Genomic DNA, 13,763 nt, shown 5'->3' on the forward strand with positions numbered 1-13,763 from the left:
CACAATGCAATATCTTAATTAGTGATCAAAGGGCTTATGAGTTTGGAACAACATGAGGTTGAGTAATTAATCAGAATTTTTCTTTTTTGGGTGAACTATCCCTTTAAATCATGAGTTCCCTCAGAAAGTTAACCAAAACAAGCACACAGCATGAACAATGTAGTCTAATTCACAAACATCAGACTCTAATGAGCTGGTTCTTTAAAAGAATCTCTCAAACAGTCTAAAAAATCCTTTAGAGCAGTTACTAAATGAACATAATTCACGTACTGAACAAGTTATCATTAGTTTAGTCATGTCTGACTCGTAATGAACTACTACAGTTATATGTACTTAAGTTTTTGGAGACTTAAATCAGTATAATTACCAACTGGTTCATTATAAAATTACATTTTTTTTGTACTAAACGTTAAAATAAACTAAAAAGAAAGAAAGAATAAGAAAAAGATATTACATTTTACAGTTTGGTATCTTTAACAAACAATGCTTAGCATTTATTAAGGTTAATCTCAGTATATACTAATATAAATATTTTTACATTTAAAACAGACTAATTTGACATTAGCTAAAGTATATACACACATAAATTAAAGGTATAGTCTAACTTAAAAAAAAATATATATATATATATAATTTGATCATGAGGGTGATAATTAATTACTCACCCTCATGTCATTCCAAACCTATAAGATCTTCGACAAATGTGGACCACAAAACCAGTCATAAGGGTCAGTTTTTCTAAATTAAGATTTAGACATCATCTGAAATCTGAATAAATGAGCTGTGATTTTACCAAGTCATGTTCCTGGATCAACATCTTTTGCTGATCCTGGAACAGCATTACTGTCCAAAAACTACCCCTAACCCTACCCATAATTTATCCCAAAAATCAGAGGGAAAGGTGACCCTGAACCACAAAAGCAGTCATAAGGGTCAATTTTTGTAATTGATCATCTGACAGCTGAATAAATAAGCTTTCCATTGATGTAATGTTTGTTAGGATAGAGTAATATTTTAATATAACAATGTGTAATATTTAAGTTAGCAGGAAGTAGGAAGACATCGTAAAAAAAGTCCATCTGACGTCAGTAGTTCAACTGTAATATTATGAATCTATGAGAATACTTTTTGTGTGCAAAGAAAACAAATGACTTTGAACTTGAAACTTGTTGTAAAGCGTTACCAAAAATCATTCTTTAATGTTTTATTTGACTCTCTCTCTAGGCTTCCAACCTAATGATGACATGTTGGAGATCTTGAGGACTGATTTCCAGTTGCGTCTGCTCTGGGGCAGCAGAGGGGCGGCCGTGGACCAAACAGAGCGATACGACAAATTCAAACTCATCCTTACAGCCCTGTCCAGAAAACTGGAGCCTCCTGTCAAACACACAGAACTCTGAAAAACCAGACACTTTATATACATATTAGACTCTCTGAACCTCTCTGTGGAGCCAACGGTCATCTACGTCTGAAAAAGGACGTTCTAATCGAACAAGAGCTTCAAAACATCACATGCAGATTACAAGTCAGAAGCCATTTATGAGAACAAATGGCACTTGTCTATGGACAGCTACTTTGCTCCATATGCACCTTCCAGAGGTGTGCTGTGCTCCACACTTATGAAATGGGCAGGTACCAGTTCAGCCTTTATGCAAGGGTACATTAAATATATTTAATTTCCAATATATCATCCACCCTAAGAAATACAGATAACACCAGAGGCAGAAAGAACACTTCATGGGATGTGTATTGATGTGCTCAATCATCTGTCACATGAAGTGACGGATAAGAGAGGACTGAGATGATGGACTGCACCTTCAAGACAAAGCCGCAGCGTTATGAAGGAACACGAGGTAGTAAAGTTTGTACACTTAGAAATATCATGAAGCCCATTGGTCAAAGCAGTGTTGATATGTTTAAATTCCCACATGGAAAAAGATGTACATAATCATTGCTAGTGTACGCATGTGAAGGCTAGTTTGTGTAATATATTGTATTAAGTGTTATTGACCTGTAAATATTCACCCATAAATGAAATATTCTGAAAATATTGCATAAATATCTAATAAAACCTTTTTAATTGTTAATTTTTTTTCCTCAGGTGTAATTTTTATATATGAATCAGTAAGATTTTTTTTTTTTAATGCAGCAAGCATGGGTTAAATTGATTAAAAGTTGCACGGTTCTATTTGTAGCAACAGCCAACAATACGTTGTATGGGTCAAAATTATCATTTTTTTCTTATATGCCAAAAATCATTAAGATATTAAGTAAAGATCATGTTCCATGAAGATATTTAGTACATTTTCTACCATAAATATACCAAAACTTTATTTTTGATTGGTAATATACATTGCTAAGAACTTCATTTAGACAACTTTAAAGGCGATTTTCTAAATATTTTGATTTTTTGCACCCTCAAATTCCAGTATTTGTATCTCAGCCAAATACTGTCCTTTGTTAACAAAACACACATCAGTGATTCAGATTTTAAAAAACTGACCCTTATGACTGGTTTTGTGGTCCAGGGTCACAAATGTTTCTTGAGCACTAAATGAAAATATCAGAATGATTTCTGAAGGCTCATGTGACACTGAAGACTGGAGTAATGATGCTGAAAATTCAGCTTTGCATCACAAGAATAAATTATTATTTTTAAAAATATTGATAAACAAAGCACTTCTTCTATGTTGTAATTATACATCACAATTGTACAATTTTTACTGCATTTTTGATCAAATAAATGCCGCCTTGTTGCTGCCTAAAACATTAGATATCTGGTAAAAAAAAATCTTACTGCAACAGTAGTGCGTATGTGTGTGTGTGTGTTTGTATTATTGACAAAAATATTACCTACAACAACACATGACGCACTGCATATACAGTATTCGCAGGTTAGAAACCTGGATAGGAATAGGAATATAAAACACAAAATACATCAGGCTAAACCCAGAGTGAAGAACTCCAATAAAAAAAAATGAAAAGATGAACAAGACAAACAGACATAGGTATTTATTTCTCGGTTGCTCTTGCTCCAACACAAACCCCAGTATATAGTGGTCAACGTTGTCTTACTGTACAACACATTCACACGAAATGAAGCATTCACATCCGACATCACTCACTCCCTAAAATTCCAATTCAAATGCAACGGGGTAAAAAGTGCATCGGTTAAGACCAGGGTCCTATTGAGAAGAGTTCAGACAGGAAGAAGAACTGGTTACAAAGCGATTACGGCACGGTTCATAAAAGCAAAGCCTGAAGGTCACTCGCTCAGTTAAAAAAAAGGTCACGATAAAAACATTCATTCTGAAATAAAGATGTTAATACATAGTTTAATAATAAAAACTAACTAGGTATATACATATGCATATATGCATCCATATGCATACACAGTTTTATATGTAAGAATCACATTCACAAATACACGCACTTGAGATCGGATTCTGGAGACGTGTGGTCCTTGTTAGGAGGCAGTGACCGTGTTCGGTGTTCTTTTAGCATGTGAGACATCAGCTGGACGAGAAATGGAAAAAGCACCGCAGAGAGCTGTTTTTGGGTACTGAGGGACCCCTACAGGCTTTTAGTTTCCACAAAGAGGCTTGTAATTAAGGCAGAGATGACGGTTGGTCTTCAGAGGTCCTCGTTTGCGCTTCTCTGCTTGTTTACATGCTGTTGGCTCCCCTTGCTGGTCAAATGCAGAACTGCATCCGGCTCCTTCCAGCCTCAGACTATGCAAAAGGGGGCGGGGCCAGTGGGTGGATGTTGTTGTGGGGCTACGGAAGCACCATGCTTCCTCTACTCTGAATGGTCATGCTTTTGAAACGTAATCATGGTTAACATGGAATGCAGTCGAAATGTAGTCAATAGAGAAAAGAGACAAAAAAAGTGGTTAAATCCTATTAAGGGTCAAGAACGGAATGAGGAATGAAAGGCTGGGTCATGCAGGAGCATGTTACGATGAACATGAGATGACTGTACAGACAGACAGACAGACAGACAGACATTCTGATGAATATGTTAGTGCCAGGCAACGACTCTTTTTGGGTTCTCCGTTATTGCTCAAGAGCGTCATTCCCCGTTCTCCCATGCCCTCCCAGCACACCCTGATATCCCCTCGAACGTCTGCTGCAATGGAATGATGTTAATGGCCATGACACAAACAGCATGCAAACATGCAACCTGCCCCAACACAATCTTGGTCTTCAATTCGCCCCACCGCCCCACTAACAGACCCACAGCAGTGAGTCCCATCCACCAAACACCACAGAACCCCACTCATCCAATCAGGAACCTGTAGCCACAGAGAAAAGAAGAGGACAGAGTCATTGACAGGTCCACCAACAGAGAAGATAGAGGGCGCTAGAGAGCCAGCTCAAGTGAGTGCTGCTCTGGATTGTATTTATTATATGCTTTTAATTTCAGGTCAAAAATTTAAAAAGAGTAGCACTCGCAGGAAAAGCTGAAGTGAAAGATGTTTGGTGCTACTATGAGGAAAATAACAGGAAGAACTGCATGAAGTGAAAGGTCAAAGGTACATGTATTCTGTATCCTCACACTGCGATTGTACTGTAGAAACAATGGAGAGACGCTCCAAGTAGAGTGTATTTAGTTTCAACATGCATAAATCCACGAGAGCTTACAGTTTTTTGATTCAAAAGGAGCTGATGCATTTTGTTCAGGTTTGCTCTGACCGTACAAAAGTGATTAAAAACAGTGCATTGAGCACTAATTAAAAATGGAATAAAAGCAATACAAATCTCTACAATTCTACAGATTATTCTGCTGCCGCAAAGTCACAGTGCAGAGAAAATCGTCACTTTAGACAGTGTGTCTGTGTGTGTTTGTCCTTGGGCTCACATGGTGAACAAAGACAGATGGCAGTCGGCCGAGCTGCACTTGATGAGTCACGGTAAATCTGACACGCGCTCCCCCGTGTGTGATGTCATAACTAGGCGCTGCTGCCGTGGGTGTTGTCATATGTAGGTGACCGCACCTTTGCTGTTTTTCTCCAGTGTGATCTCCACGTAGGACGTGGGGACGTAGCCCTCCTCGCCGCCTTGTTTCCGAACCCGCGTCCAGCCGTCGCCTTTGTCTTCCTCTATGACGTAGAGCACCTCGTTCTCGTTCATTACCAACGTGCCTTCGTTAGAGCCTGAGGAACAAACACATTTGTAGTACTTTAACAAGAATTTAAGTCACATAGATGAACACAGAAACTATGGCATAATGTTGATTACCACAGAAAATGATTTCAATTTACTTCAAGTTCACTTCCGTAAATTTTGTTCGTCAGATGAAAAGAAATTTGGGTTTTTGAGGAAAACATTCCAAGGCCCTCATTTATCAACAATGCGTACGTACAGATGTGTGCGTAACGAGTGCCTAAGAACAGTTTCACGGAAAGTGTGAGATCTACCAACTTGTACTTATATATAGGAATGTGTGTAAATATAAGGACAAAATATTGAAACTTTTCTAGGCACTGTTGATAAATGAGGCACTTGGATTTTCTCAATATAGTGGATTTCAATGGGGATCAGTGGGTTGAAGGTAGCTTCAAAAAGCTCTACATGCTTCTAGCCGATGAATAAGGGTCTTATCTAGCAATAAGTCATTTTCTAAAAAATGTACAACTTTTCATACTTTTAAACCACAAATGCTCTTCTTGCACTAGCTCGACTTCATGCATTACGTAGTCAGGTTGTATGCCGAAGTAGCGACCCAGTGTTTACAAAACAAACATGTAAAGTAAGTCAAATGCTCTTTACAAAAACAGGTAAAACAATGTTGGATGGAGTTTTTTGCCCTTCCTTTTTGAACTGAATTACACAGACAAAGAACTAACCATGCTTGACCTTTCAAACATGATGAAGTAGTGTTAATTTCGTCAACGAAAACTGATGAAAAATGTTCATTGACAAGCTTTTTTCCTATGACTAGGACGAGACGAAGACAAGATGACAATAAGGTCAATAAACGAAAACTATGACTATATCAGCACGCAATTTCGTTGACGAAAAGACAAAAACCCTTTACCAAAAAACGCCCTATTTTTGTCAAAGAAAAGGAGACGAAATGTTATCGCAGACTGCTTTACACACCTCTACTACACAAGCTTTCATGTGCGGTTGCCAAAGAGTTCAAATCCCTGAATCAGAGCTTCGCTGTTACAGGCATACGTTTTCTGCCTGGTGTTTTGCTTACTTTAAGCAATCTGGCAACCATGTGCACACGCTCACAACGTAAATGAAAGCGTCATTCAGGCGGTCTGTGTTCTGTCATGAGATCTCGACTACATTGTTTGTGATTGTGGTTGCTGAATAAATGCACTTACTCAAACGCTGTTGTTTTAACAGAAACACAGGCTATTGCAATTTGGAATTACTGGAATTGCTATTATGAATTTCACTGTTATAATACTTTTCGTTTGTTTCATCAGTTTCCATTATGCAGACAGAGAGTGCAAGTCTTTGATATCAATTTATATAATAAAAAGCCTATAATAAATCAGTACACTAGATGAGGTAAATGTACATTCGAGTAAGACGAAGACTAAATTATAAATGGTTGCCAAAATTAATTTATTAATTAATGGTTCATTAATAATAGCCTAATCTTATTGCTAAAATGTCAAGTTTTCATCGACTAAAACTAAACTAAAATGTTGAAACTTTTAGGCCCAGTTTCTTTCAGTTGAAACAGCTCAGATTTACATTTTAGTCTGGGACTAGGCTTAAGCCTTGTCTGTGAACCGGGGGGTTAGTCGACTAAAACTTGACAAACTAAATAGTATAAGGTTGACTAAATATGACAAAAACTAATAAGGACATTTACCACGGGACTAAAACTGAGACTGACGTGAAGTCTTAGACACGCATTGCAGAGCTATTGCAAGACGAGCATTTGTGTTTGTGTGCATTTTCGTCCTCGGCTGGGATCGTGTAGAGCCCTTTGAAGCTGCATTGAAACTGCAGTTTTGACCTTCAACCCGCTGATCCCCACTGAAGTCCACTATATGGAGAAAAATCCTGGAATTTTTTCTTAAAAAACCTTAATTTTGACTGAAGAAAGAAATACATGAACATCTTGGATGACACTGGGTTAGTAAATTATCACAATATTTTTTTTTCTGGAAGTGAACTAATCGTTTAAAAAGTTTCTTAGAAAGTGCAAAAGCAGAAATCTTTATGCTAAAGCACTTAAGTGAGTTATTTTAGTAGAAAATCTCATTGCACTGCAGTGTAGTAATTCCTGTGGGTGAAACTAGTCGATGAGACGGTGCTTTTATGGACATTTTTAATTGACATTATACCGCAAATGTTTTTAACAGAGCTGAACTTCTCTTAAATAGGTCATAAAACTGTTTGTGATAGTTATCCATTTAAGAGGCTACTCGACAATAAAAACATACTGCAAGTTTCACAACAAATTAAATGCCCGGATCTGACATTTAGCAGAATTGTTACATTGTTTTAATGACGTGTCTGAGTAACTGAAAGATGAAAGTTTTGGTTTGTTCTTCACATTTCACAACAGACTGTCATCTTGAATATCAAAACACAAGATATACTGTAAATGAGGGCATGCAATATGGTATGATATACTTAGCCAATCACAGCAGTGTACTTTCACATCCGCAAGAGGTAACACTGCTTCAAAATGTGTGTTTCACACTAAAAATGATCATTTTTGCAAATACTGGACCTTTTTTGGTGCAAAAATCTAACCTTGAGAAACGTAATATAAAAAACTGAAACTGCATTTTATGGCCTATTTAAAAGGATAGTTAACCCAAAGATTCTGTCATTACTCACCCTCATGTCGTTCCAAACCCTTGCTGTCTATAGAGGGTTAGAAAGCTCTCAGATTTTATCAAAAATATCTTAATTTGTGTTCTAAAGATGAACAAAGGTCTTACGGGTTTGGGTAAGCAATTAATAACAAAATGTACGTTTTTTTGAGTTAACTATCCCGTTAAACGAGGAACATTCAATGAGAGGTGTTTTGTACCATCAAAAGAGTAGAGAGCTTTGCAGTGGCCGATAGCAGGAAGAGGATCATCATCATCAAACTCGTCATCAAATTCATGTGGGTCTGGCTGCGGTGGAGACCGATGCTCCTGACTGTGATCATCTGTGTAACTGCCTTCAGGGCTGAAAGAAAGAAGAAAAACATTGCTTTAAAGTGGCCTTTATGTTTAGAGGCAGTGGTGTGATGTGTCAAGATGCAAAGCACTTGAATACGACTGGAAGGTACAACTAGGGCTGCACGATTATGACAAAAATCATAATTGTCGATTATTTCCTTGAAATTGTAAATGCGATTATTAATTATGATTATCACTATTTACATTAAACAATGTTTTGAAAAGCTTTATACCATTGTTTGAAGCAACTGCATGCCACATTTTTATATATAGTTTCTTCTTTAAATATAAAAAAAGTAAAAATGTAAAAATTAAAACAATGAGGGGAAAAAAAAAAAAAAAAACTTAAGATAACCTGTAGGAAAAATACAGACTCTCTCTCTCACACACACACCCACACATCTTAAGAAAGATGAATGATGTAAGTGGATTTTTTTTTTTTTGAATTGTGCCTTTCAACGGTTTCATAATTGTGGCATCTGTAATTGTAATCATGTTTAAAAATTCTATTAATTGTGCAGCCCTAGGTGTGACCATTAAAACTATGCCACATAATGAATAAAGCTACATAAAGCTACTGCTCCACTGATATTACATGCATCTTTCAGTTTGCGTACATCAAGATCCAAATAAAAAGAAAATATAATGAAATTAAGGTAAACTGCAGCATTTGCTGCAAGTACACTACTATTCAAAATAGGTTTAAATGTTTCTTATGCTTATAGTCTTATACATTTATTTGAGCAAAATACAGTAAAAGTACTATTGTGAAATATTATTACAAATTAAAACGCCGCAATATATTTTTTTTAGAAAAAAAAGTATTAAATATTCATGTGATGTCAAAGCTGAATTTTTAACATCATTACTCCAGTTTTCAGTGTCACATGGTCGTTCAGAAATCATTCTAATATGCTGGTGCCTTAAGAAACATTTATTTTTATTATAATCAATGTTGAAAACATTGCTTAATATTTAAAGATTCAGAGCTTTAAAAAAAATATTTGAAACAGAAATCTTTTTTAACATTATAAATATCTTTACTGTCTACTTGCTATATTAAATTTTAGTCAATCTGCCCTAGCATTGAATGATTTATGATCAGTATTCCAATTAGACAACTATTTGAATCCCACAGCTGTGCGTTTCCACTCATTTATATCTACAAAAATCATGTAGAACAGCAGGATCAGCTCAACAGCTTTTTATGCAGATTTACAAACACTCCAGGCACTTATAAAAGGGACAGCTGTATACTAGATATATTAGTCTGTCTGTCTTGAGAATGTAGATAATGTAATCAGGAAATGCAGACCTCTCTCTGCCGTGGGGTGCGTGGTGGTTCACATCTGCACTGGGCCGTCGTTCACTACGGGATCCGTGCTTTCCTTCAACCTCTGCTAGCCAACTCTGAGATGGAGAGAGAGAGCGGTGAAGAGTGATACAGGTCCAAATATTTTGTACTACTAATGAACATCTGCTCAAATCAAAGGCTTATTTATGAGAAACTTAAAGATAAAAGGCATTATCTGTGATGCGGAAACCGCATTATGTCCAATCCTCCACTAGATGGGGCTGACACAGAGACGCTCAGCTGTTTTAGGTCAAATTTGTCCAGATGTACATTCCCGGGGGCTGTGCTTCCTTATAAGACTGCAACAATAAGCCGATCCTCTGGGAAGGTTACCTCATTTTTATGGATCTCGGAGCGGAGTTTCTCCATGTTGCATATGGTCTCTGAAATCTTGGGCTGGAGACTTCCAGGATCTCCCATCTGAGGATTCTTCTCATAGACATCCTTCATTTTGTTAAGAGCATCTCTGTGATAAGGACAATTATGATTTTGAGATATTATTCTCGAGCCATTCAATATGGTTTAAACAGTTTAAACTATAAGCATGCATGCTGCAAACAGACAAAGAGGTGGTGGGAAAAATAAATAAATGAAAAAGTCAATAAATACAATTAATAATAATATTAATATTAAATTACTAAAATAAATAATACATTAACATAAGTGAATGTTATAGATAAATACACTACCAGTCAAAAGTTTCTGAATAGTAAGATATTCAATAAATACAATTAATAATAATAATAATAATAATAATAATAATAATAATAAATTACTAAAATAATACATTTATATAAGTGAATGTTACAAATACACTACCAGTCAAAAGTTTTTTTTTTTTTTTTTTTAAGAAGTCTCTTCTGCTCACCAAGCCTGCATTTATTTGATCCAAAGTACAGTAAAAACAGTAAAATTTTGAAATATTTTTTACTAGTTTTCTATTTGAATATATTTTACATTGTAATTTATTCCTGTGATTTCAAAGCTGAATTTTTAGCATCATTACTCCAGTCACATGATCCTTCAGAAATCATTCTAATATTCTGATTTGCTGCTCAAAAAAACATTTATTATTTTTATTATGTTAAAAACAGCTGAGTATATTTTTTTTCAGTTTTTTTTTATTATTATTTTTTTTTAATATTGATAATAAAAATATTTTTTGATTTCTGAAGGATCATGTGACACTGAAGACTGGAGTAATGATGATGAAAATTTACCTTTGATCACAGGAATAAATTACATTTTTAAAATATATTCAAATAGAAAACAGTTAAAAATAATACTGTTCAAAAACTTCTGACTGGTAGCGTGAATGAATAAATGAATGAATGAATAAATAGAAAATTCAGCCAACAGAAAGATGTTTTTCTCAGCAAGATAAAAATACTTAAGGGAACACTCTATGCTACATAGAAAAATATTTCAATAAATACATAAATAGAGTGAATAGCACTCTCCATGATCTACCTTTGGTCCATTTCTTTCTGTAGTTCTTTATTTAGCTCATCGATCCTCTGTTGAAGTTTTTTGCGTCTTTGTTCAGGGGGAAGGTGGCTGAGATCCTCTAGTGTTGGCGCCTGTACAAATACAGGTTATTGGTTGGAGGCAAAGTAGCATCGACAAGCATCCAGACCCAGTTGGAGTGCACATGGTCTAAACATTTGTTCATAAGAGAGATGTCCTTCCTAGAGTTTAATGGGCCCGTTTGTTTGCATACATTCCAATTTTGCAATTCCACTGAAAGTTTATAAACATTTAGCCACACTATAAGAAAGACATCTTTAAGCTGTACAACACGAGGAAGGAAGGAGTTTCATAGCAGTCATAGCATCTTACAACCAAACACTCAAACCTATTGCTAAACCTCATATCTAACTACAGCAGTCCAAAACACACATCACTTACCAGCTTTAAAGACCACTGAGAAGTTAAGGTTACGTCACGCCATTTCAAAAAGAACAAAGACAAATTGCTTAAACGTCAGTCAATCGAATGCATTCTGACTGACTTGATTTTAGTCACGTTTATACAGAATGGCACCATAATATGTAACTTTAGCTCAGTTCTTGTGAGTATAGCATGGTTAATACAATAAGAAAGACATTTTGGAAGTCTGGACAAAAACCTGAACCAGCCTGAAACCTCACAACCTCATCTTTGTTTGTAATATTTTTGTTTGAGCTAAGTTATAAAGTAGAAGCTAAAAGAAGAACAGGTAATATTGTGGCATTTGGTTTTACAGAAGTAGACACTGATGTGGTTTTCAAATCAGTTAATTTGAAGTACTAAGAAAAGGTAATCCGTTATGGCAGTTGGCAGTGTGTTAGTCAACATCGTAACAGGCCATTTAAATAATGACATTAATCCAATATGCTACTATTGTAATTTGAATTTGCAAACATTTATTAGGTTTGTTGCACAATGATATCCTACTGAAACTTGGCTATAGAAGCCAAGAAAATCTTGAGGAAACAAAGATGGGGCTTGTGAAATTTCAGGATAGCTGTACCCAGTTAAAAAGTCATTCACAAATATTAAACCATAGAAAAAACCTCAACGTCTCCTCACCAAACAATATGTGTACTGTAATTGTTTGCTCTGTTGTTTAGAAAAGGTCAGATTGGTACTCTTTGGAAATAATTAAAATGATTTTGATGGGCATTTTTCTACAAAGAGATTCACAACTTCATGTTAAACATTTTAGGTAAACAAAATTGATTTGTATTTATCCAAAAAGCTTTGTTCTGCTAATTAAAAGATCTTCAAAGGAGAATTATTTAAAACCGTGAATCTCCCAGACTAAACTCAATGTACATCCAGAGGACAATCCTCTTATATTTGTTAGGGATGTAACGACGCACCCCAGGCTGGTTAAAAATCATTTAAAAAATGTGTGACGATTCGGTTAAGATGTTAAACGATCACAATACGTTTAGGGGGTTTACATACAGTGCCTTGCAAAAGTATTTATACCCCTTTTTTTCCCTTCTCGTTTCATGTTGCAGCCTTATGTTAAACTGCATTGAATTACTTTTTCCCCACATCAGTTTACACACCATACACTATAATGACAAAGCACAAAACAAACTTGTGACAACTTTGCAAACTGAGTGATGTTTGTCCTTCTGTAAGTTTCCTCCATCTGCATATATGATCATGGAGCTCAACTAGAGTGACCATCAGCTTCTTGGTCACCAGTCTAACCAAGCCCATTCTCCATCTATTGCTAAGTTAGGCTAAGAGGCCAGCTCTAGGAAGAGTCCTAGCCGTTCCAAGCGTCTTCCATTATGGATAATGGAGGCTACATGCTTCTGTGAACCTTCAATGCAGCAGAATTTTTGCCTTGACGCAAGCCTGTTTCTGAGCTCTACAGGCAGTTATTTTGACTTCAGGGATTGGTTTTTGCTCTGATGTGCATTTTCAGCTGTTAGACCTTTTCTGAGAGGAGTGTGCCTTTCCAAATCATACTCATTCAAATTAATTTGCCAGTGTTTAACTCCACTCAAAGTGTAGTAACATCTACAAGCAATATGAATGCTCCTGAGCTAAATTTCAAGAGTCCCATATGACCTGATATGAATACTTATGCAACAGAATAATTTCAGTTTATTTCTAATAAATTTGCAAAGTTGTTACAAACCTGTTTTGTGCTTTGTCATTATAGTGTATGGAGTGTAGATTGATGTTGGAAAAAAAGTAATTTAAACCAGTTTAACATAAGGCTGCAACATAAAAACATTAAAAAAAAAAAAAAAAAGAAGGGGTATGAATACTTTCGCAAGGCACTGCAAATGTACCTCTGAGGGGAAGTGACCATCTTCAGAAAGCTTAGATGGCATTTTCTTCTCATCTTACCTCTGTAAAATCGATATTAAAGTAGTGTTTATAGGCACAGCGAAGCTTTGTTTACAACGGTAACCAAGGAAACACTATATTGCCGCTGTTCCATAAGCGCCACCTGCTGTCAAAAAGTGAATTTGTGTTTTGAAGTTTTGCTCAGTGTTTTATATAGTATGGTTTTGATTTATTTGGAATTTGTTTTAAAATTTTAATTGAGTTTTGTTTTTTTGACACTTTAATTTCACAAAGAAATGTGCAGCATTTTGCCTGGGAAACAATAAAATGACTTCATAATTTGTCTTAAATCTCATTTTGTTAGAAAATTGCATCGTGAAATCTGTATTGTGAATCGTTTCGCATCCAGAGTTGAGCGAATTGTTACATCCCTTAAGTTTGTAAATTTGTGTTCCCATCCTC

At 35.7% G+C, this 13,763-nt stretch overlaps 2 protein-coding genes across 8 annotated transcripts in view; one reads left to right on the top strand and one right to left on the bottom strand.

Annotated features, from left to right (window-relative positions):
- Positions 1–2,127, top strand: part of bcar3 (BCAR3 adaptor protein, NSP family member) — an 81,255-nt gene extending 79,128 nt beyond the window's left edge. For 2 of the 5 annotated variants that reach the window (XM_051118225.1, XM_051118226.1), the window contains exon 14: positions 1,225–2,127. In XM_051118225.1, coding sequence (XP_050974182.1) covers positions 1,225–1,400 — 176 coding nt within the window. In that variant the 3' untranslated portion in view covers positions 1,401–2,127. The remainder of the gene's footprint in view (positions 1–1,224) is intronic. The other 3 variants (XM_051118229.1, XM_051118228.1, XM_051118227.1) reach the window with 2 other exon arrangements.
- Positions 2,128–2,997: 870 nt separating this feature from the next.
- The window catches only part of fnbp1l (formin binding protein 1-like), a 62,520-nt gene continuing 51,754 nt past the window's right edge, over positions 2,998–13,763 (bottom strand). For 2 of the 3 annotated variants that reach the window (XM_051118232.1, XM_051118230.1), the window contains 5 exons: positions 10,974–11,083; positions 9,837–9,969; positions 9,465–9,559; positions 8,014–8,156; positions 2,998–5,155 (listed from right to left, as the gene is read on the bottom strand). In XM_051118232.1, coding sequence (XP_050974189.1) covers positions 4,977–5,155; positions 8,014–8,156; positions 9,465–9,559; positions 9,837–9,969; positions 10,974–11,083 — 660 coding nt within the window. In that variant the 3' untranslated portion in view covers positions 2,998–4,976. The remainder of the gene's footprint in view (positions 5,156–8,013; positions 8,157–9,464; positions 9,560–9,836; positions 9,970–10,973; positions 11,084–13,763) is intronic. The other variant, XM_051118231.1, reaches the window with a different exon arrangement.

This window comes from Labeo rohita, chromosome 8 (assembly GCF_022985175.1).
Source record: "Labeo rohita strain BAU-BD-2019 chromosome 8, IGBB_LRoh.1.0, whole genome shotgun sequence".
NCBI classification, from domain to species: domain Eukaryota; kingdom Metazoa; phylum Chordata; class Actinopteri; order Cypriniformes; family Cyprinidae; genus Labeo; species Labeo rohita.